The sequence below is a fragment of the Ranitomeya variabilis genome, chromosome 1 (genome assembly GCF_051348905.1).
Source record: "Ranitomeya variabilis isolate aRanVar5 chromosome 1, aRanVar5.hap1, whole genome shotgun sequence".
NCBI classification, from domain to species: Eukaryota; Metazoa; Chordata; class Amphibia; order Anura; family Dendrobatidae; genus Ranitomeya; species Ranitomeya variabilis.
In genome coordinates, this window is record NC_135232.1 from 415,273,501 (window position 1) to 415,296,553 (window position 23,053).

Here is a 23,053-nt window from a genome sequence, read left to right on the forward strand (position 1 = left end):
GAAGTCAAATTATGCGGACTTGCAGGCACACTGATAGGAAATACCATACTAGGTTTCCTCGTGCTACAGAGTCCTCTAGTGTTCCAAGAGATTATCTCAAGATCAGCCATTTTATATTGGATAATTATCACTTCTAGGCTAGTTTGTGCACAAGCCTGTTGTCACATATCTCCACAAATTATGACTAAAGTACAACTGTGTACTTTACCTGTGTATTAGCCTTCTATGGATATTGGCCAAAGAGAATCTAAACAGCTGATACATACTGCCCGATCCACAGGCAACATGTATCAGGCACTTGCTTCACAATTTCAGCCTTATATGTTCAACTCTGAAGCACTGTGCACATAGCCTTATACCGTTTTTATCTGAAACGCCGCAGATCATTCAGCTGGCATCTGATGCATTCTGCCCTTGGATTGGGCAGCACGTATCGGCTGTCAAGTTCCCTTTCACCGCCGTGTAGCCCTAATATCCATATTTGATATTCAGGATTTTTAAATGATTATTAAATATGCAAATTGCCTCTTCTGAGAAAAAGAGGACTTAACTCTATAGCGCCACCTGTTGGAAGTAGCGATCCTACAAGTCACAATCAACCCTTCAACGAGTCGTGCAATATGACTTAGGATAAAAGCCAAATCAGTATCTCAATTTGCAGACACGGTGTTTCGGGCTGTTGGCCCTCGTCAGTGCCAAGCATGAGAACTGATTTGGCTAGGTGAGAGGCTCTGTACTGAGGTCTAAGGGGTAATAATAATAATAATAATAATCTTTATATAGCGCCAACATATTCCGCAGCGCTTTACAGCTTAACAGTTTCAAACACAACAGTCATAAGTAACAACGTTAATACAATAATTAAAGCAAAATAAGACGACCCTGCTCGTGAGAGCTTACAATCTGCAAGTATCGTTTCTCCTTATGGAGAGTGACATACCAGCACTGGCTTGTCAAGGTAAGGACGCTTATTTGCCGTACAATGCTCCTCTGGGAATTTAAATATGCAAATTGCCTCTTCTGAGAAAAAGAGGACTTAACTCTATAGCGCCACCTGTTGGAAGTAGCGATCCTACAAGTCACAATCAACCGAATTGCGAATTGAGATACTGATTTGGCTTTTATTCTAAGTCATATAGCACGACTCGTTAAAGGGTTGATTGTGACTTGTAGGATCGCTGCTTCCAACAGGTGGCGCTATAGAGTTAAGTCCTCTTTTTCTCAGAAGAGGCAATTTGCATATTTAATTTCCCAGAGGAGCATTGTACGGCAAATAAGCCTCCTTACCTTGACAAGCCAGCTGGTATGTCACTCTCCATAAGGAGAAACGATACCCTAAATGATTATTATTCACTTATACAGTCTCTAGCAGTTTTATCTCAGGTTACAGATTTGTTCACAAATGAGATATAAAAACCATGAAGCTAATGTGAATAGTTTTCTGTTTACCTTGCTAAAAACCGTCTTGACATAGATGGGGAGATCACCATGTGGACTCCCATAACCTCCAACAATACTAAAGCCAAGGCCATCTGGTCCTCTGTCAAGAATAATTGTTTTGTATTGAGGCGGTCTAAAATGAATATACAAACCAGAATTATAACATTTAGGGTCAACACATATCCTATCCATGTACAGATAACATTTATATAGGAAATTCGCAATGAAGACGTTAAAAGGAATCAGTCATGTTGCATATGCAGTCCGATCTGTTGACAGTATGGTTTAGAGAGGAAAGTGAACAGAAGGACATATAGGTTTGATGAAAAATACGTTTTTTTATTTATTGAAATCCCTGCTGTTTGTAAGCACATGAGTCCAGTGGGTGGTCCTACTCATTGACTGACAATCATCTCTGCAGGCAGTCAAACAGGAAATACTGTCAATCACTGGGTAGGACCACCTACTGGATTCAAACACCGGGAATTTCAATGAATAACAAGTTTTCTGAAAGCTTTCCCACAAAAAGTGTATCAGTCTGATCAGCTCCTCCTGCTCTATAACATCACCCCTGCAGACCACATACCATTTTCAGCATGACAGATCCTCTTTAAATACTTTAGTTTTTTAGAATTTCTTTTTTTTTGTATGTCTTAAAAGGGTTATGTAATTAAGACAATCAGCATATACATTCTAACATTGAAATTGCAACATCAAGAAGAAAAAATCTTAGAATTCTAGAAATCACAAAAACAATAGACACGTTAACGATATGCAAATAATATAAAATTGAAACAAACTTTTGAAAACAAATCTTGATTTATTCCGTATTGTAGATGAGGCCTATGCAGAGAAATATACACACTTACATGCCATGACGTGCGATCAGTGAGGTTATTAATGGTTGTCTGAGGAATGTTCTAAATCGCTTAAGGCACTTAGGCACACAAATCATCAAGATCCACTGCTGCCAGCTGCCATTGCTGACCAATGACATCCCAGATATACTCGAAGGAAGACAAGTCCAGAAACACTGCATGCCATAATAGCACGTCACGCAGACTGCTGACAATACAATGATCAACATGTGCCCTGGCGCTGTGATGTATTAAAATCGCTCCTGGGGCTTAGGAAGACGGCGATATAGATCTATCCTGTTCAGAAACGAGTCCTGCTTTTATTTTAGATGTAATGATAGCTGGAGATTGGTCTGGAGACCACATGAACAATGCCCTGAAAAGGCCTTCATAAGGGCACAATTGTCCTATTCTCAAGATGATGGTTTGGAATAGCATATAGTACGGTAGCTGGATCCCTCTAATCACTCCAGGTACACTAACAGCTCAGAATTACATTGATTTGGTCTTGGAGATAGTGGTATGGACATTTCTCTGAACGTTTTTCAATACGACCACGCCAGGTTACATGTTGCTCATGCAGATAAAAGCAGCCCGTGTGGCCTAAATACATCTCCAGCCTGCAGAATCTCCAGACTTGTCTTCCATCAAGGACATCATTGGTCAGTAATTGTAAAGAGAGCTGCTAGCAGATAATCTTGATGATTTGTGACCAAGTGCAGTCAGTGTGACAGAAAGTTCCTTAAACAAACATTACTTACATGACAAACCGTTACGACATATGCCGACTTTCACTTTCAGTTCCTGAGCCATCATTTACGGCAGATGATGGCCGTGATATTCAGCCATCATCTGCCTCTAACAGGCGTTCAGTGGGGCAAAAAAGTATTTAGTCAGTCAGCAATAGTGCAAGTTCCACCACTTAAAAAGATGAGAGGCGTCTGTAATTTACATCATAGGTAGACCTCAACTATGGGAGACAAACTGAGACAAAAAAATCCAGAAAATCACATTGTCTGTTTTTTTATCATTTTATTTGCATATTATGGTGGAAAATAAGTATTTGGTCAGAAACAAACAATCAAGATTTCTGGCTCTCACAGACCTGTAACTTCTTCTTTAAGAGTCTCCTCTTTCCTCCACTCATTATCTGTAGTAATGGCACCTGTTTAAACTTGTTATCAGTATAAAAAGACACCTGTGCACACCCTCAAACAGTCTGACTCCAAACTCCACTATGGTGAAGACCAAAGAGCTGTCAAAGGACACCAGAAACAAAATTGTAGCCCTGCACCAGGCTGGGAAGACTGAATCTGCAATAGCCAACCAGCTTGGAGTGAAGAAATCAACAGTGGGAGCAATAATTTGAAAATGGAAGACATTCAAGACCACTGATAATCTCCCTCGATCTGGGGCTCCACGCAAAATCCCACCCCGTGGGGTCAGAATGATCACAAGAACGGTGAGCAAAAATCCCAGAACCACGCGGGGGGACCTAGTGAATGAACTGCAGAGAGCTGGGACCAATGTAACAAGGCCTACCATAAGTAACACACTACGCCACCATGGACTCAGATCCTGCAGTGCCAGACGTGTCCCACTGCTTAAGCCAGTACATGTCCGGGCCCGTCTGAAGTTTGCTAGAGAGCATTTGGATGATCCAGAGGAGTTTTGGGAGAATGTCCTATGGTCTGATGAAACCAAACTGGAACTGTTTGGTAGAAACACAACTTGTCGTGTTTGGAGGAAAAAGAATACTGAGTTGCATCCATCAAACACCATACCTACTGTAAAGTATGGTGGTGGAAACATCATGCTTTGGGGCTGGTTCTCTGCAAAGGTGCCAGGACGACTGATCCGGGTACATGAAAGAATGAATGGGGCCATGTATCGTGAGATTTTGAGTGCAAACCTCCTTCCATCAGCAAGGGCATTGAAGATGAAACGTGGCTGGGTCTTTCAACATGACAATGATCCAAAGCACACCGCCAGGGCAACGAAGGAGTGGCTTCGTAAGAAGCATTTCAAGGTCCTGGAGTGGCCTAGCCAGTCTCCAGATCTCAACCCTATAGAAAACCTTTGGAGGGAGTTGAAAGTCCGTGTTGCCAAGCGAAAAGCCAAAAACATCACTGCTCTAGAGGAGATCTGCATGGAGGAATGGGCCAACATACCAACAACAGTGTGTGGCAACCTTGTGAAGACTTACAGAAAACGTTTGACCTCTGTCATTGCCAACAAAGGATATATTACAAAGTATTGAGATGAAATTTTGTTTCTGACCAAATACTTATTTTCCACCATAATATGCAAATAAAATGATAAAAAAAACAGACAATGTGATTTTCTGGATTTTTTTTGTCTCAGTTTGTCTCCCATAGTTGAGGTCTACCTATGATGTAAATTACAGACGCCTCTCATCTTTTTAAGTGGTGGAACTTGCACTATTGCTGACTGACTAAATACTTTTTTGCCCCACTGTATGTGGTAAGGAGCTCCAGCCGTGGTAATAAACTTATTAAATGCCGCTGTCAATCCATGACAGTGGCATTGGCAGCATGCCGGCAGGGGATCATGTCACTGCATGTGCCCATTGGCGCATCCATGACACAATCGCAGGGGCCAATCAGTTGCCATGATGCTTGGATTCTGCTGAAGAGTCCTGTGCCTGTCATGACAGTACTCCTGTGAACGCCAGCGGTATTACTATCCTGTGGCATTGCTGTATATATTACAAGCGATCGGGTGATTGAAGGTTGAAGTCCCCTAAGGGGAGTAAAAACATACAGTGAAAAGTAAAAAAAATGTTTATGAGCAGTGCGCCTCTGAAGCCGGGAAGCATACACCTGACTACAGAGGCGCAGTGATGCCGCCGAAATGAGCCACGCGCATGCGCCAGATTTGCAGGAGCTGGTGATGATGCCGGCTCTTCCAAATTATGTTATTATGCCCACAGAGGTGTGATAACATGGAGAGGGTCGACTAGTCAAAGCCCTCATTAGCATAGGAAAAGAGGACCTTATAAATGCTTTTTTATAAACAATGATTTAACTCAATAACATTATACAGGGCTGGTTAAGGAGGGAGTTTACTCATACATATGTGAATGCTGCTGGGGTGGAGGGCATGGAAGACCTGTCAGGATCCCTTTAAGTGTTTTTCTGCGCATGAAGCATATACTCGATACTCAATAAATTGAGAGGTTTTGAAAATGTTTCCATTTCCTCATCATTTGCATATTATTTACATCTCTATCGATCCTTTGATTTCCATACGTTTTTGAATTTTCCCTCTTGGAGATGCAATTTCAGTGTTGGGGAGTACAGTTTATACATATCTATAGATAAATATATATATATATATATATATATATATATATATATATATATATATATATATATATATATATATATATATATATACACTGCTCAAAAAAATAAAGGAAACACTTAAACAACAGAATATAACTCCGAGTAAATCAAACTGTTCACTTAGGAAGCAACTCTGTTTGACAATCAATTTCACATGCTGTTGTGCAAATGGAATAGACAACAGATGGAAATTATTGGCAATTATCAAGACAGCCTCAATAAAGGAGTGGTTCTGCAGGTGGGGACCACAGACCACATCTCAGGGCCAATGCTTTCTGGCTGTTTTGGTCACATTTGAATGTTGGTTGTGCTTTCACACTCGTGATAGCATGAGATGGACTCTACAACCCACACAAGTGGCTCAGGTAGTGCAGCTCATCCAGGATGGCACATCAATGCGAGCTGTGGCAAGAAGGTTTGCTGTGTCTGTCAGCGTAGTCTTGGGAGGCTGGAGGAGCTACCAGGAGACGTGGAGGGGGCCGTAGGAGGGCAACAACCCAGCAGCAGGACCGCTATCTAAGTCTTTGTGCAAGGAGGAACAGGAGGAGCATTGCCAGAGCCCTGCAAAATGACCTCCAGCAGGCCACAAATGTGCATGTGTCTGCACAAACGGTTAGAAACCGACTCCATGGGGATGGTCTGAGTGCCTGACGTCCACAGATGGGGGTTGTGCTCACAGCCCAACACCGTGCAGGACGCTTGGCATTTGCCACAGAACACCAGGATTGGCAAATTCGCCACTGGTGCCATGTGCTCTTCACAAATGAAAGCAGGTTCACACTGAGCACATGTGACAGACGTGACAGAGCCTGGAGACGCCGTGGAGAGCGATCTGCTGCCTGCAACATCCTTCAGCATGACCGGTTTGGCAGTGGGTCAGTACTGGTGTGGGGTGGCATTTCTTTGGAGGGCCGCACAGCCCTCCATGTGCTCGCCAGAGGTATCCTGACTGCCATTAGGTACCGAGATAAGATCCTCAGACCCCTTGTGAGACCATTGCTGGTGCGGTTGGCCCTGGGTTCTGCCTAACGCAGGACAATGCCAGATCTCATGTGGCTGGAGTGTGTCAGCAGTTCCTGCAAGATGAAGACATTGAAGCTATGCACTGGCACGCCCATTCCCGAGACCTGAATCCAATTGAGCACATCTGGGACATCATGTCTCGCTCCATCCGTCATCGTCACGTCGCACCAGACTGTCCAGGAGTTGGATGCTTTAGTCCAGGTCAGGGAGGAGATCCCTCAGGAGACCATCCGCCGCCTTATCAGGAGCATGCCCAGGCGTTGTACAGTAGGGAGGTCATACAGGCAAGTGGAGGCCACACACAATACTGAGCATCTTTTCCTTGTCAGGAGGCATTTCCACTGAAGTTGGATCAGCCTGTAATTTGATTTTACACTTTGATTTTGAGTATCATTCCAAATCCAGACCTCCATGGGATATTCATTTTGATTTACATTGATAATTGTTAGGTTTTATTGTTCTGCACACATTCCACTATGCAATGAGTAAAAATTTACAACTGGAATATTTCATTCAGAGATATCTAGGATGTGGTATTTGAGTGTTCCCTTTATTTTTTTGAGCAGTATATATATGCTGTGTACACCATTTAGTTATATAGTCCATGTCACATGCAGCAAAGTATAACAGCTATAGACGGGACCTGACTCTCGTACATTTATAAGGGAGTATTCTGGGCATGGTCTGGGAAATGTGCAGAGGCCATTGTGCAGGGGGAAAGGAAGATGAGCTGTGACTAACTGTGTGTGTGGTCTATGTACTGTATATGTGTTACCTTTTAATGTACCTTGTCTGGGATGATAACACAATGATTACTAATAGCTCGTCGGTACCTCCGTTAGGAGGCATCATCACAGGACCCATCATTTTTACCAAAAAAGAAAAGCACAGGACGCAGTTCTATTTTTTCCGTTAAAAGGAATACCTATGGGAAATCAGACCCATTATAATCAATCTGGCCAATCGCTGTTTGTGTCCCTTATGTGACTATTTCCGAATTTTTTTTAATTACAGATTGTGACAAATTAGAAAAACAAAAAATATAGGGACTAGTGTGTAATTTACTGTTGTGCTGAGTGGCTCCATACAAGTGGGTTTCATCAGGTCGGCACATTGTACTTTTGGAGCAGTGTCGGTCTGTTTGTTCTTCTGCGCTTACTTATTTAGGTCCTTATGTTATCATAGTAAATAACTGACAGAGTTGGAATCAGATTTTCATTTATAATAATGAACAGATCACATTCCTGAAGCAGCTTTATCTAAACCTTGTATCAACAATGGTTTGTTGATGTAGAACTTTACGCAGAGATGGTAAAAAAAAATCATAAAAAATCTGAGCCACATAGACAGTAAGTGACTGCAGACTTGTGAATCCCCCTGAAACCAGGATTCATCGGTTTCAGACCTGGGAACGGAAGGTAAGTATGAGTTATACATACCGTGGCCAGTGGGCGCAGCCTTGCTCCATACCCGTCTAGTGATGCGGCCGGCCAGTGGGCGTGTCCAACTAGAGGGCGGCCTCACTCCATACAAGTGTGTGGAGCAAAGCCACGCCCACTGACCTAGAGTATGTATAAGGCTTCTTTCACACTTGCGTCGGTACGGGTCCGTCGCTAAGCGTCGGCGCAACGTACCGACGTACGTTGTGAAAATTATGCACGACATGGGCAGCGGATGCAGTTTTTCAACGCATCCGCTGCCCATTCTAAAGTCCGGGGAGGAGGGGGCGGAGTTCCGGCTGCGCATGCGCAGTAGAAAATGGCGGACGCGACGTACGAAAAAACGTTCCTTGAATGTTTTTTCGTGCCGACGGTAAGCCAAAACACAACGCATGCAGTGCACGACGGACGCGACGTATGGCCATACATCGCGATCCATCGGCAATATAAGTCTATGGGAAAAAGACACATCCTGCGGGCACTTTTGCAGGATCCTTTTTTCCCCCCAAACGACGGATTGAGATGTACGTCACACGACGCAAGTGTGATAGAAGCCTAACTCATGCATATTCTCTGGTCCTGGGTCTGAAACCAGCGAATCTCGCAGCACACAGGACGTGCGCTAGGGAATTCATAGGTCTGCAGTCACACAGAGTGACTGCAGTGGTTTTCTATCAGTCAATAAGCTGGAGGGCATTGGTTCAAAAGGAATCTTGTTATAAGGTTTTCGGGATTATTAAAAGGGTCATTTCATTTTTACATAGCAATAATGATTTATTACAAATATCAGATATTACATGTTAAGAAGACGCTGCTATATGCCTTAAAGTATTGTGTTTCTCCGAAAATAAGACAGGGTCTTAATTTTTGCTCTGAAGGATGGGTTGGGGCTTATTTTTAGGGGATGTGTTATCTCTTTTACATGAACAACAATCTACTTTTATTCTTGGCATTGGCATTTATTCACATATAATTACACACATGTATAAATACACTCTGCACATACGGTACATACCAGCCATTCTACTCTTCAGTTCCTCTAGACTCCCACAGTTAAAGGACCTTTGGTAACACCATGGTAACATGACTGTGATGTCACCAAAAGTCCTTAAGAAGTCAACCCCAAAATAGAAAGGCTAGCGGAGGGCCCTGAGATATTGCCCAGTTTGCCCTGCATACCAGCCTGTCTCCTATTTAGCTCCTCTACACTCCTGCAATTAAAGGACTCTTTGTGACATCACGGTGATGTCACTAAATGTCCTTAAGCAGTTTTAACCTCAGAATAGAAATGCTGGGGGCCCCTGAGAGAGGAAGGCCCTGCGCAATTGACCAGGCCCCCCCATCCTGACTGTAACTAGACCTTATTATTGGAGTAGGTCTTATGTTTCAAGCATACTCCAAAAATCTTGGAAAATCATGCTAGGGCTTACTTTTGGGGTAGGTCTTATTTTCAGGGAAACACTGTAGGTTTCAAGAAGTATCTACAAATTCTAAACAGTTACTAGAAAAGTATAAAATGTTCAACATGTAAGGTCACTACATGAGACAATTTTAGGACAATAAAAACGCTGCAGCTTTAGGAACGTTTTTCTTTACAAAAGTGATAGGTTCTTTTGCTGTGATTTAGCCATAAACTAGTATTCGTAAATACATCCTAAAAAACCTACTGTATGAGATGATAAGATTTTACACAGGTTAGAGCATAGTAGCAGAATATGTGCATGATTTGTGAAATAATACCTACCCTAAATCATCCTGCAATATACTGCTTGAAGCAAGGCCAGAAAAGCTGACTGCAGTGCCCACATGTTCCTGTTGTTGACCAGTGACCACGCTCACGTCCCCCCCAGCCACAACCTGAAAGGTAAAATATGAACATTACTGCATTTTCTATGGTTTACATTTTTCTCTCTTTTTTTTTTTATAGCTTTAATTAGTACTGTTCGGAATTTAAATGAAGTTTCCTGAGTTTTGATAAAAATTATAATAAAATAAAAAAAGTGTTACAAAGCCCTTTAATCTCCTGTATTTCAGTGCCCAGTCCTGTTCTTTGCCTCAGTCTCTTTTTACCTGGCTGTAGTGATGACGTTGCATGTACACCTTGTGACCGCTGCAGCCAATCGAGTGCCTCAACAAAATACAAAATAAGACTACTACTGAGGCCAGTAAATCCACACAAGTATTGAGTTTGCTGAGTTCCTTTCTCTGGCTTCTCCGTGTCTTGGTCGGCTTGACTGACCGCTTTCTCCAAATACACAAATAGGACACATTTTACAAACTATGATTAATAAAACCTTGTCAGGATTTCATGCTGGCACTTATTTGTACAGCACTGAAAGCTAGAAGGTTCCCATTAAACAGGATGTGTCAGTTACTGAAACTATTGAGTTAAACACATTGTGCATCCCAATTCTGCCGCTTTGCTTTAGGTGCTGCGTCACTGCATTGCACAGATATTCACATTTCTTTACTCTGGGGTGCACTATGTGAAATCTCTTCTTACAGTCCAACTGGGTGTTTCTTCAGAGTCTTCTCTTGGGGTATGTGCTTTCACACCTCCCTCCCAGACACGGCCAATCACAGACTGCTAGATGAGCTGCAGAGCTATCAGACTCAGACAATACTGAGCTATAAATGGCTGCATCTGGGAGGGAGGTGAGAAAGTGCATACCCCAAGAGAAGAGTCCAAAGAAACAACCAGTTGGACTACAAACAGAAATTTCCCACACTGTATTCTAAAAGAAACAAACATGAATATCTCTGCAATGTAGTAACATAGCACCAATCATAATGTAGTGACAGAAGAAGGTGAGCTCATAGATTTTTACAAGGTATTTACCTCTATTTTTTTTAGCAAGTGACAGGTCCTCCTTAGGAAGGTTCACCTTGTCCTTAACTACCAAAAATCTACTGTCATAGGCAGCAAGGAAAATATCACTACCTGTCATCTTCTAATGGCTGCCGCACCTTGGGGAACATAACCTGGGAAAGGCATCTAAGTGTCATACTCTCAAAGCCAATGTGCCCAAGGGGCTTCTGAACCTGTAACCTTGTCCCTATAGGCACAATTATTTTTGAGAAAAACCTGCCCTTCTAACCTTACAACTGTAAAGTAAGTTATTGAAATCTGCTTAGTCTTTCTCAATATGTAAAATCGTGAAGGTTTATGTAGCTGCATTGTTAATCCAGGGGGAAGGAGAGCTTATTTTGACAGTGGATTAACAGGAGCTGCATGAATGGCGCTGAACAATGCCGAGTAGTGTTACCTGCAGCTCCATTGTGCCTGTGGCATTCTTCAAGAGGCTGACAGCCTGCGAGTGAGTCATTCCTTCAGTCGGTGTCCCACAAATACTAACAATCCTGTCGCCAACCTTTGTGTATGAAGAGAAAGACAAAGAGTCACTCACCGTCTCAGATCACAGTAGGAACAAAATATACTTTATTATTATGAGAGCACTTGACTTATATACTGACATGAACATAAGGAATCACCTCTTTTCCCAATTGTAATTTTTCCTATAGTTGTGCATCAAGAAGGTTCTCTGGGAATAACTTTCCCCTACCCAACAGCTTTTGCTAGGTTAAAATAACAAACTCACATGTTCCTCACACTGAGTCCTGTGCTGCGTCTCTGCCTAAATCGACAGAGAAGATGAGCTCAATGATGGGGTGCAGCGGTCACATGTGAAGAATTCCTGAAGTCACCACTGGAGCCTGTCAACAAGACCAGCTAGAAAGTGCTTTGCTGGACATGGGGAGGGTAAGAAATACCTAAGATTGTTGTCTTAACCTGGTGGAAGTTAATCCTGGGACATCCCTTTACAAAGGAATACTGAAATCTAGATTAACTACAGTACATTATAAAGGAGTGTTCAGGCCAAATACATTTTCACCTATGCACTGAATGGTTGGAAAAATGAAGATTAGCAGGGGCTGATAATGGGGCTAAAATAAGGGATCCTTGACCAAAGCCCTTAGCTGCAGGATCATGGCAAGAAGTGAATGAAGTGGCAATCAACAAGTTCATTGCAGGTCCATTCAGTCTACTAATGTGATGAAAATAGCTGGTGATGGAGGTTCTCAGTAGGAAGATCTTTTAAGTAGTCACTATAATCTTTATTTTTATATAGCGCTAACATATTCTGCAGCGCTTTACAGTTTGCACACATTATCATCGCTGTCCCCAATGGGGCTCACAATCTACATTCCCTATCAGTATTCCCACAGAATGTGGAAGGAAACCAGGGTACCCGGAGGAAACCCACGCAAACATGGGGAGAACATACAAATTCCTTGCAGATGTTGTCCTTGGTGGGATTTGAACCCAGGACCCCAGCGCTGCAAGGTTTCAGTGCTATCCACTGGGCCACCGTGACTTTAAATGAGGGCTCAGTATGTGTCAGAAGGCAAATCCATGGCATGACTGGCATGATGGCAATTTATGAAATCCCTCATGTCTGTAAGCAGAAAGTCTACTAATGTCTACTGAATTTGGTTCTGAAAATGACATTTATATCATATGTTATTGCAAATTTTAAGTGTGGAATCCTTAAAAAAAAATCTGCAACAAATCTGAACATGACCTAAATAATAACTAAAGGTATGTAGTAGGTGGGTCCACCCATATGCACTGTCCAGCAGCTACGGAATACCCCAACTAGCTCCAAGTGGACAATTCTAAATATAGTATCAGCCCTCTACCCTTTCCTACGACTGAACGGTTAGCCCATATTCAAAACCTGGGAAATCCATGGTATATTTGCAGTGTGGTTTTAGCAGAGGAAAAAAGAAATATCAGTGAAAACGTCAGGGAAAGTTGTGAATTTTCACAAATTGCCATATATTTTCAAAGTTGATTTCACCCCGATCTCAACTTTTAGGGTATGTTTCCACGGTCAGTAAATGCTGCGGATTGGATGCTGCGTACAGCAGCAGTGGCCAGATGTTACAGCACAGTGGAGGGGATTTCATAAAATCCCATCTCCACCATGCGTGCAGGGATGTCTCCGGCTCACCTGCGTAATCGGACATACGGCGTGTCTTTCCAGACCGCAGCATGTCTATTTATCTTGCGGAGACGCTCAGTCTCCACATGATAAAGTCACCCATACAGTGTATAGGATGCGTTGATTCCACATGATTGAATGAACACATGCGGAATCACCGCGCGTACAAAAGCCGGCAGCACTTTGGATGAAGCGGACATGTGCTGCGTCCAAAGCGCTGCCAATACTGACCGTGAAAACATACCTTAAGTGTTCTCTGATCAGAAAACCCCTTTAAAGCGTTATTCTCATGATCATTAATGGGATAAATTGCAAAGTGCTTGTAAAAATGTAATTATTAATATTATAAATTCTCTCCCGTTTCAAGAACAGAAGGATTTTTTATTTGGCTTCCTGCTTGTTGCCTAGTAACCAGCTACTGTTGCAGGCTAGCAGTAGTGGCGGATCTTAGGCAGTGCTTACAAACACCTTCCAAGCATCTCAGCTTGTGAGCGCTGCTCTGAAACTGCAGGGGATTGCTGGAGAACAGTTATCGCCTCATCCCAGCCAGCTTCAGTGATACTGCAGAAACAAAGCTGCCTTGCAGCATTGGAGAGCACACAGTTCAGGCCATCTGCGTGACAATGCTGCTGGTCCAAACAGTCAATCAAGCAGCAATCAGGAAGCATGGGGGGTGGTGCACTCTTGCGGAGGATGAGACAACCCCGTTAAGGCTTCTAGTTACCCTGATTGAGCACTGAAGAAAGTGCCAATGACAGCACACCTGAGAGAGGGATCCACCAACCAAGGATAGGAAACCTACTGAAATAAAAGGACGGCATCTCTCCCTATCATAAGTTGGGTTATAGAGCACGAGAGGACCTCAAAAAAAAAATTATATACATAACCACACCAACATCAATTTACTCAAATCTATAGTGAACACACTGAGAAAGGACAGGGGGAATATACGGGTGCTGTCATGGGTTCTTGAAAAACCAACTACCGGTAAGTAGCCTTGGTGTTTTCCCTTCACCCATGACAGCACACCTGAGAGATTTATGGAGAAATGAAACATCTTAGGGAGGGGCCACAGCTTGCAGCACCCTTCTTTCAAAGGTTAAGTCAGCGGAGGAGGATAGATCTAGTCTGCATTGCTTAAAGAAAGTAGAGGGTGAGGACCAGGTTGCGGCCTTACAAATCTGATCAATAGATACCTCCGCTTTCTCTGCCCAGGAGGCTGTCACAGCTCTGGTGGAGTGAGATTTGATGCCATCAGGAACTCAAGCACCGCACTTTCTGACACCTTATACCCCTTTCTGTTACCCTTAAAGGCTACAAACAAGGACTAGCTTTACCTCAGACATGTATTCTATCACTGTTCTTCTAACATCGAGATTATGAAATCTTTATTCTACTGAATTCCTAGGGTTATTACAGAACGAGGCCAGGATAATCTATGAAATTTTAAGGCCACCTTGGGAAACTAGGCCAGCTCAGATCTTAGGCCGGGGTCACACTTGCAAGTTCAATGCGAGAAACTCGCGCAAGTCTCTCGCATCAAGTCCCGGGCACTGCCGCCGGCACTCGGGACCAGGGCGCGCGGCTGCATAGAAATACAGTATATGCAGCCGCAAACTCTGGTCCTGAGTGCCGGATAATAATGCGCGAGTTTCTTGCATTGAACTCGCAAGTATGACCCCGGCCTTAATACAATCCTTTCCTCATATACCTGCTTATAAGGAGGGTTTATTGAAAGTGCCTGGATATCATTCACCCTACGGTGCCCACCTGACGTCACTCAGGAATGCCCAATCCTAGAGTGCCTTGTGCCCGAGACGTCAACGGAAAGTGCTGTCACTTCCTGCACACCTCCGCCACTTCCAGCATGCCCTCACAGACCGAGAGCGACGTGCAAGGCATAATGTCCCCATCGCCCGCACGTATGATTGAGCCCACCGTGGACCAGCGGATGGCGCTTCCAGGGACCTCAGGGCCAGCGCTACAGGCATGTAGCCTGCACTTTCGAATGCCGGGGACAGGCCTGGATAAGAGTCTTTTCCTCCTTTTCTCTTCATTGCTCGCTTTCAGGAGTAGGTTTCCATCAAGGACAGGAAACCAACTGAGTGGGAAGAGGTGTCGCCCTTTTTTTCCAGTAGATTTCCTGTCCTTGGTGGTAGGATCCCTCTCTCAGGTGTTTTGTCATGGGTGAAGGGAAAAATTCAGAAATACGTACGAGTTTACCTTAAAGAATAGCTAATTTTACATAAATGGAGGACTCTACATGTGACAATTAACGTAAAGCATACACCTAACCATAAGAATATGGTCTGTGTCATCCACTTGGTTTTTAGCTTTCCAGATACCATTTTTTACACGTTAAGAATGAACGTAAGTTCTCCGAGAACTACTCTCAAAACTCTTACAAAGAAGGTGTCAATATTCTGAAACAAAACATACAAAGAACCCAAAATATAAAGGTTAGTGATGCCATGGCTGAAGGATCCTCCCCAAGCTAATAAAAGTCAAAACTTCAAAGAAACCAGGAAACAATTCATCATTGTTTTATATTTGTAAAGCTATTGTAAAAGCTGGAGACTGAACGAAGCCAAGAACATACTGGTGAAATCTGGTTATATGCTGCCATCTGGTGGGCAAACCACAGTTTGCTAAAAAGATTTTCCTAAAATGATATTTCTATGTTTCAATCCTAACAATAGAGAAAATATTATTTAAAAAAACACATTGTTTACTAGTAAATCTTAACTAAGATGCTCTTCCGCTTCTGGCACAAAATTCCTTGGCGTTCGGCGTAATTTCACTTTAACCCTTCACGTCTATGAACCCTTCACGTCTATGAACACAAACTACTTCGCCAAATAATTTACTAAGAAACAAATAATTTTTTTTTGTATTCATTACTGAATACTTGGAATAACCAGTGTCCAAATAATGCAATCATTTTCTACATATAATATGTAATTACTGGGCTACTAAAAATATCACCCAGTGATGTAATACTTTACCATAGTCAACAGAATTTTAGATAAGCTGGTAAATGATACAGCGTTTCTGGATTCATGCTTGCAGCGGCATTGCTGGGACTTGTGGTACGATTACTCCAATTAAAAGCTCCTTGGCCATCTCATATATGCCTATTTGGGACTGTTCGTAGTGATTGCTACATATTTCTACAACAGTTGTTTGACTCATGTCTTCCTGAAATTGATGACGATGTTCCCTGTTTAGTTCCTAATAGCCATTACAATGTTCTCCATGTGCCAATGAATTAGTAATACTTTTGGATATGGAGCAAAGAATGCACTTTATTTTTACAGATGGTGAATAGGTAATTTACTCTTTGAAATAAAATATGGCTATTTTTATATAATTAGCCTACGTCTTTATATTCAGTGTGCTATATCTATTGCATATTTTGTTTGTTCTTTTGACATAGTTTATGCACCAGAAAAGAGTATTTACTAAATTAATTTATATACCAGTAATTATTAGTGATGAGCGAGCGCGCTCTGAGCATGCTCGTGTGCTAACCTAGTATCTTCGACGTGCTCGAAAAATATGTCCTAGTCCCCGAGGCGGCATGTCTCGCGGCTATTCGACAACCGCTGTGGCTACATGTGTTGTGGCTGTCAAACAGCCGCGGGGACTGAACATATTTTCGAGCACGCTGAAGACACTCGGTTGGCACCCGAGCATGCGCTGATAACACCTAACCCAAGCACTGTCGCTCATCACCAGACTACTTACCCTTTGTGTGGCCCTCTCTTTGCATAGTGAGGTTTTATAAGCTAAATCAGTGTATATGAGATCTAACCATTCACGAAATGACAAATCATGATACTATCCTTACCCTTAGCTTCTGCGTTTGGGCCACCACTCCATTTGCATGCATCATGGCTATAAAGATAGGTACATCCCCAAGGGGGCTGCCAACTCCGCCAGCAATGCTGATACCGAGCGAGTCTGACGGGCCCTGTAAAAACAGAGTGAAAATGAATAACAGCGTTATGTTTAAGAATTAGTGATCAGAGACTTTCCTGTGCTCAATGTGAGAGCAAAACATGATTTCCTCAACTTAGGTGGAGGTATAGCAAACATACCCTTTACAGCACTGGTGAACGTACTCTTTACAAGCAACTGGGTACTCCACTTACAACGTGCCATTGGTAATACTGTTCTCTTTGGCAGACGGACCTTTAGACCAGGGTTGCACAACCTGCAGGCCAGGAGCCACATAGGGCTCGCGGTGGCATTCTGTACGGCCAACAATCATATGGACAGACCAGGTTATCTACATGTGGGCAGCCACACGAAGAAGAGTAGTGGCCGGCAGCTAAGGAGCAAGGACTGGCACATACTAATGGTACACTGGAGAATGGGGTCCCATAACCCGCTGGCACTCCAGAATTAGAATTAGAGAGGAGGCCTTCCACATTCGCGGCTCGTTCCACTGTAGGTTATGGGAGCTCTGAAACATTAGGCTGTAAGCAAAAAACCCACGGTCTATTGTAGAGAGCCATGTGCAGGTTTTTACAAAGATTTCGAAGTGGATTTTACAGCAAATCCACAAAGAGAAAAATGCTTTAAATACTCTTCGAATAAGCTTCGTATTAGTTTTACTGAGAAATGTTCAAAGTAGCGTGAAAACACAGTGCTGTGCGCGCTAAAGGAGGTTTTCCCAATAGTCGAAAATGTATTCAAAGAGTATTTGACGCGGTATTTGATGCGGATTTAGGAGCAGATTCTATTTGGAGGCAAGAATCCTGTAAGTAGAATTTATGACAACATACTGACCCCGGAGTTCTTAGACTCCTTTTAGTCAAGAAGCATTATTTGAATTTAATAACAAGATTTCTTTATTAACATGTAAAACAAACACATTTAAAACCAATACCTCACAATCAAGAATAAACCAAAAACAGAGATCAGCGAAATATAAATACAGTGTACCCAGGTGAACCTTCCTCCTATTTAGTTAAATATACACCTATCATTACATTCCATGGGAAATCAGTGCGGTAAAAAAGGGGACTCAAGTTTGGTGTTTAAAAATACACTATTAAGCCCTATTATCCTCCAATAAACGCATCAAGGAGTAAATTACTCCATAGAGCAATGGGACAAATCCCCACTAGAAGGTTTAGCACATACAATACTTTATGGATCCTGGTAGCCTGCTGACATCAAGATCATATAGCAAATACGCCCATAATGAGCTGGACTGGACAAATTGCCAGCCATATACACACAGCAAGCAAGCTATACCGCACGGTTCCTAGCTAATCCGTACCTGCACCTCCCATATTGAAAACTTAGAATGTATAGTGAAAGTGGAGAGCATGGGTATAATCCCGGTTCAAAAACATATTACCTGAGCGCAGTCACTGCAAACACAGACTCTCAACCTAGTGGCACGCTGTAACTCCGTCACCCGTCCGTGACGGAGTTACAGCGTGCCACTAGGTTGAGAGTCTGTGTTTGCAGTGACTGCGCTCAGGTAATATGTTTTTGAACCGGGATTATACCCATGCTCTCCACTTTCACTATACATTCTAAGTTTTCAATATGGGAGGTGCAGGTACGGATTAGCTAGGAACCGTGCGGTATAGCTTGCTTGCTGTGTGTATATGGCTGGCAATTTGTCCAGTCCAGCTCATTATGGGCGTATTTGCTATATGATCTTGATGTCAGCAGGCTACCAGGATCCATAAAGTATTGTATGTGCTAAACCTTCTAGTGGGGATTTGTCCCATTGCTCTATGGAGTAATTTACTCCTTGATGCGTTTATTGGAGGATAATAGGGCTTAATAGTGTATTTTTAAACACCAAACTTGAGTCCCCTTTTTTACCGCACTGATTTCCCATGGAATGTAATGATAGGTGTATATTTAACTAAATAGGAGGAAGGTTCACCTGGGTACACTGTATTTATATTTCGCTGATCTCTGTTTTTGGTTTATTCTTGATTGTGAGGTATTGGTTTTAAATGTGTTTGTTTTACATGTTAATAAAGAAATCTTGTTATTAAATTCAAATAATGCTTCTTGACTAAAAGGAGTCTAAGAACTCCGGGGTCAGTATGTTGTCATTTATATTGAAGTATTGCCCATCCAGTGGATAGAGGAAATGGGCTCGTGCGTTATGCTTACTACAAGTAGAATTTATGGTATATACGCTCAATATTCACAAGTGTCACAGAAAGGATTACCCCTTCAATTTTAGTGCGGTTCCTGGATTGGTTCAGAATGACAAATTGGCCCTTGGGCCAAAAAAGATTGTGCACCCCTGATTTAGACCCTCTCAAGCACAATGGCCACCTCTGCATATACCCCTATACACACAAGCTCCTGCTGCTCACGTTTTTGGGAACTTGCCTAAATAGTAGTTCTCAAGAATAGGACATTTTAGACTGATTGGAAACAGCCCCACTTTAACCACTTGGAGATGCAGCCATTTGTTGCTTTTTTTCCTTAGCCGTAACAGATTCATAACTTTGTCTTCCCGTCAACATAGCTATGGGAGGACTTCTTTTTTTGTGGGGTAAGTTGTAGTTTTGAACCATTCATTTTACTGTATAATGTACCAAAAATGGGAACAAAAATGTGAATTGAGGTGAGATTAAAAGAAAAAAGTGAAGTATCGATATTTTATAGGTTTGGTTTTTAGAATGATCACTTTGGTGGTACAAATGACTCTTAGGTGCTGATTCATTAAGATTGGCTTTGTACAAGCTAGTCTTAATGAAGGGGCATGATAGAGTAAGGGTGCCGTCACACTAGCAGTATTTGGTCAGTATTTTTCATCAGTATTGGAAGCCAAAACCAGGAGTGGGTGATAAATACAGAAGTGGTGCATATGTTTCTATTATACTTTTCCTCTAATTGTTCCACTCCTGGTTTTGGCTTACAAATACTGATGTAAAATACTGACTAAATACTACTAGTGTGACGGCAGCCTAAGAGGAGCCCAATTCATTAGGAGGCACGCTCCATTAATAAATTAGGCGTATTTTACAAGTACTATGCACCTCGCCACAAATCGTATGTCAGTCAAGGACTGGAGTAAGATTTGTAATGTAAAGTTGGCCACGTCTGGCCAAGAGTTAGATGTACAGGCACTGTCATGCCCCCGAAAAAATGTCATGCAACTTTTCGAAGTGCCAATTTTCTGTAGTCAAAACACTTGGATGAATGGGGGCTATAGAACTTTGATATTTGGTTCATCACTTAAAGAAAAAAAATAGCAAAAATAAAATCTGATTCAGTTCTGACGCTTGTTTTTTTTTTACATGGCATGCTGTTGTTTTTATTGCTACCATTGTGGGGTCCATTCGACTTTCTGATTTTTATTTTTTTTTACATTTCCGGTGTCAGCACTCACCAAAAGGGAGAAATGTTTTACTAAATCGGATAGTTGTGCACACAGCCATACGAAACATGTTCATTTTATTAACCTAATAGATTTGGTTATTTATATTTGGAGAAAAGGAGGGCAATTTAATTCTCGGTATTTTTATACATCGTTTTTTTAAGAACATTTTTAATGTTTTTATATTTTTTATGTTTTTATATTTTTTATTAGCCCCCTAACGGACACTGTGTTTTACATATAGAAAATACCTTTATGATTTCAACTGTCCTTAGTCCTTGAATATCAGGAGCTGTGGATGAAAAGGAAAAAACCCTTTAAGTTGATGTTACATGCACAATAGATGGATTGCACATGGATCAGAGCCAGGCTGCTAAATGTTGGGAGGACAATGTAAGAACAACCAGTAATGCCAGGCGCCAGTGCTGGCAGAGACTGGCAGCTCATTTTTTTTTCGTTTTTGTGTTTAATACAATTAGTACTTAACACATTTTTGCTTTGGACAATGCCATAATAAAGTCACATTAACCTGAAGAAGTAAGAAAACAACATACAGAAGTGAATAAGAAAAATGGGTGTACATCACCATAGCATAAGCATAAGTAGTGCTAATAAATGATACAAACATGAGACCCAATTTCACCTATCAGCCAAAATTAGCCCCTCGGTTATTTCAATTTAAAAAAAAAAAAAAAGGATAAGAAAAATGATTAAGCTGCTGTAAGGCATATAATGTTCACTGCTGATAGGGGACAATGTGGTGCTACACAGATGCACCACTAGGTGGCACAGTAGTAGTACCGGTAGTAGTACACATATGATGTTCACTGCTGATAGGAGACAATGCGGTGCTACACAGAGGCACCACTAGGTGGCACAGTAGTAGTACGCATATAATGTCCACTGTTGATATTATTATTATTATTATTATTTATATAGCACCATTGATTCCATGGTGCTGTACATAAGAAGGGGTTACATACAAGTTACAGATATCACTTACAGTAAACAAACTAACAATGACAGACTGATACAGAGGGGCGAGGACCCTGTCTTTGTGGGCTTACATTCTACAGGATGGTGGGGAAGAAGACAATAGATTGAGGGTTGCAGGAGACAATGCGGTGCTACACAGAGGCACCACTAGGTGGCACAGTAGTAGTACGCGTATAGTGTTCACCGCTGATAGGAGACAATGCGGTGCTACACAGAGGCACCACTAGGTGGCACAGTAGTAGTACGCGTATTATGTTCACCGCTGATAGGAGGCAATGCGGTGCTACACAGAGGCACCACTAGGTGGCACACAGTAGTACGAGCATACCTACATACATAATGGGACTGTTGTGTACATGAGGCCTAGGTGAAGCCTGCAAACAACCAATGCCACTGTGTCTCTCAGATCTATCAGAATAAAATGCCAGAAAATGAGAAACTGCCTGAAAATGAATAACGGAAGCTCAATGAAAGTGGCTGAAATGTTGCTCTGTAAATTGGGGCAGCACTGACTTGCAAGGCTTACCTTCGTTCTTTTTGGACACACTCTCAATTGTCTCCACTGCGAAAGAACCAGAAGGTGGAAAATTGAATGACGTAAGACTATTACTACCGTCACTGACCTGCAACACAAGAAATATAGACGCTTTGGTGATATTTCATTCATTCACATTGTCAGCAACTAATACGAGAGCATCTTCCAGGGCTGGGATCATGTATATTATCCTTTTTCATGAATTATTAATCCCAAGTACAAATGTTTATAGAGGGTCTCATCAGTGGTGATCATGGGAGCAGACATTTTACTGGCCTTATGCCATTAAAGAGGACAATAGTCCCCCTCCTCAGCCTAAATGGCTGATAACAGAGAACACTAGACTGCATTCAGCTACGTAGCATACAATGTGGAGACATGAGGGTTTTTATTAACGCTCACTTGACTGCTTTGGGACGTCCTTCTTTCAGAATGGAAAGGTCCAGCTTTAATTCTTCCGACCTCCAGCTTCACCGTACCTAAGGAGCACTTAGACATATACGCATTAATGTAACAACTGTCCACACTGATATCTTACAACTAGCTGCCACACAATTTGTGTCTGACACTGCAGTCCCCCCTATTTCTGAGTAGTAACCATTTCTAAATTATGAGGTGGGTCAGAGCTTGTATATACATGCACAAGTCCTATGTCATCAATGTAACAGCACTCACCTATGTCTACAAAGAAAGATAAAGAGAATAACTATGGAGCTACATGACTGTATGATCGCCTAGAATGCAATATTTAAGGAGGTGAAAAATGAAAATACAACAAGCAACAAATGCACACACACAAAAATAACTTGGCTCTTGTTTCCCGAATGATCCGGTGCGGATACTCAAGAGCTGCTCCTGGTCCAGACACCAAGCACAAGACCACCTACGCACCCAACGGCCTCCACAGTCAGGCGTCATACACCTGTGCTCAACACTAATGTCAGTAAAGGTTGTCACATGACTTCCACAGCCACTGATTGGCTGCAGTGGTCATGTGCAGACTGTAAGTAACAACTGCGA

General features: G+C 42.2%; 1 protein-coding gene across 4 annotated transcripts in view; it reads right to left on the minus strand.

Moving 5' to 3' along the window:
- The window catches only part of MPDZ (multiple PDZ domain crumbs cell polarity complex component), a 204,599-nt gene that overhangs the window by 11,675 nt on the left and 169,871 nt on the right, over window positions 1-23,053 (minus strand). For all 4 annotated transcript variants that reach the window (XM_077249224.1, XM_077249221.1, XM_077249220.1 and 1 more), the window contains 7 exons: window positions 22,436-22,522; window positions 22,025-22,121; window positions 20,754-20,794; window positions 16,984-17,106; window positions 11,394-11,498; window positions 9,872-9,984; window positions 1,450-1,573 (listed from right to left, as the gene is read on the minus strand). In XM_077249224.1, the coding sequence (XP_077105339.1) occupies window positions 1,450-1,573; window positions 9,872-9,984; window positions 11,394-11,498; window positions 16,984-17,106; window positions 20,754-20,794; window positions 22,025-22,121; window positions 22,436-22,522 (690 nt within the window). The remainder of the gene's footprint in view (window positions 1-1,449; window positions 1,574-9,871; window positions 9,985-11,393; window positions 11,499-16,983; window positions 17,107-20,753; window positions 20,795-22,024; window positions 22,122-22,435; window positions 22,523-23,053) is intronic.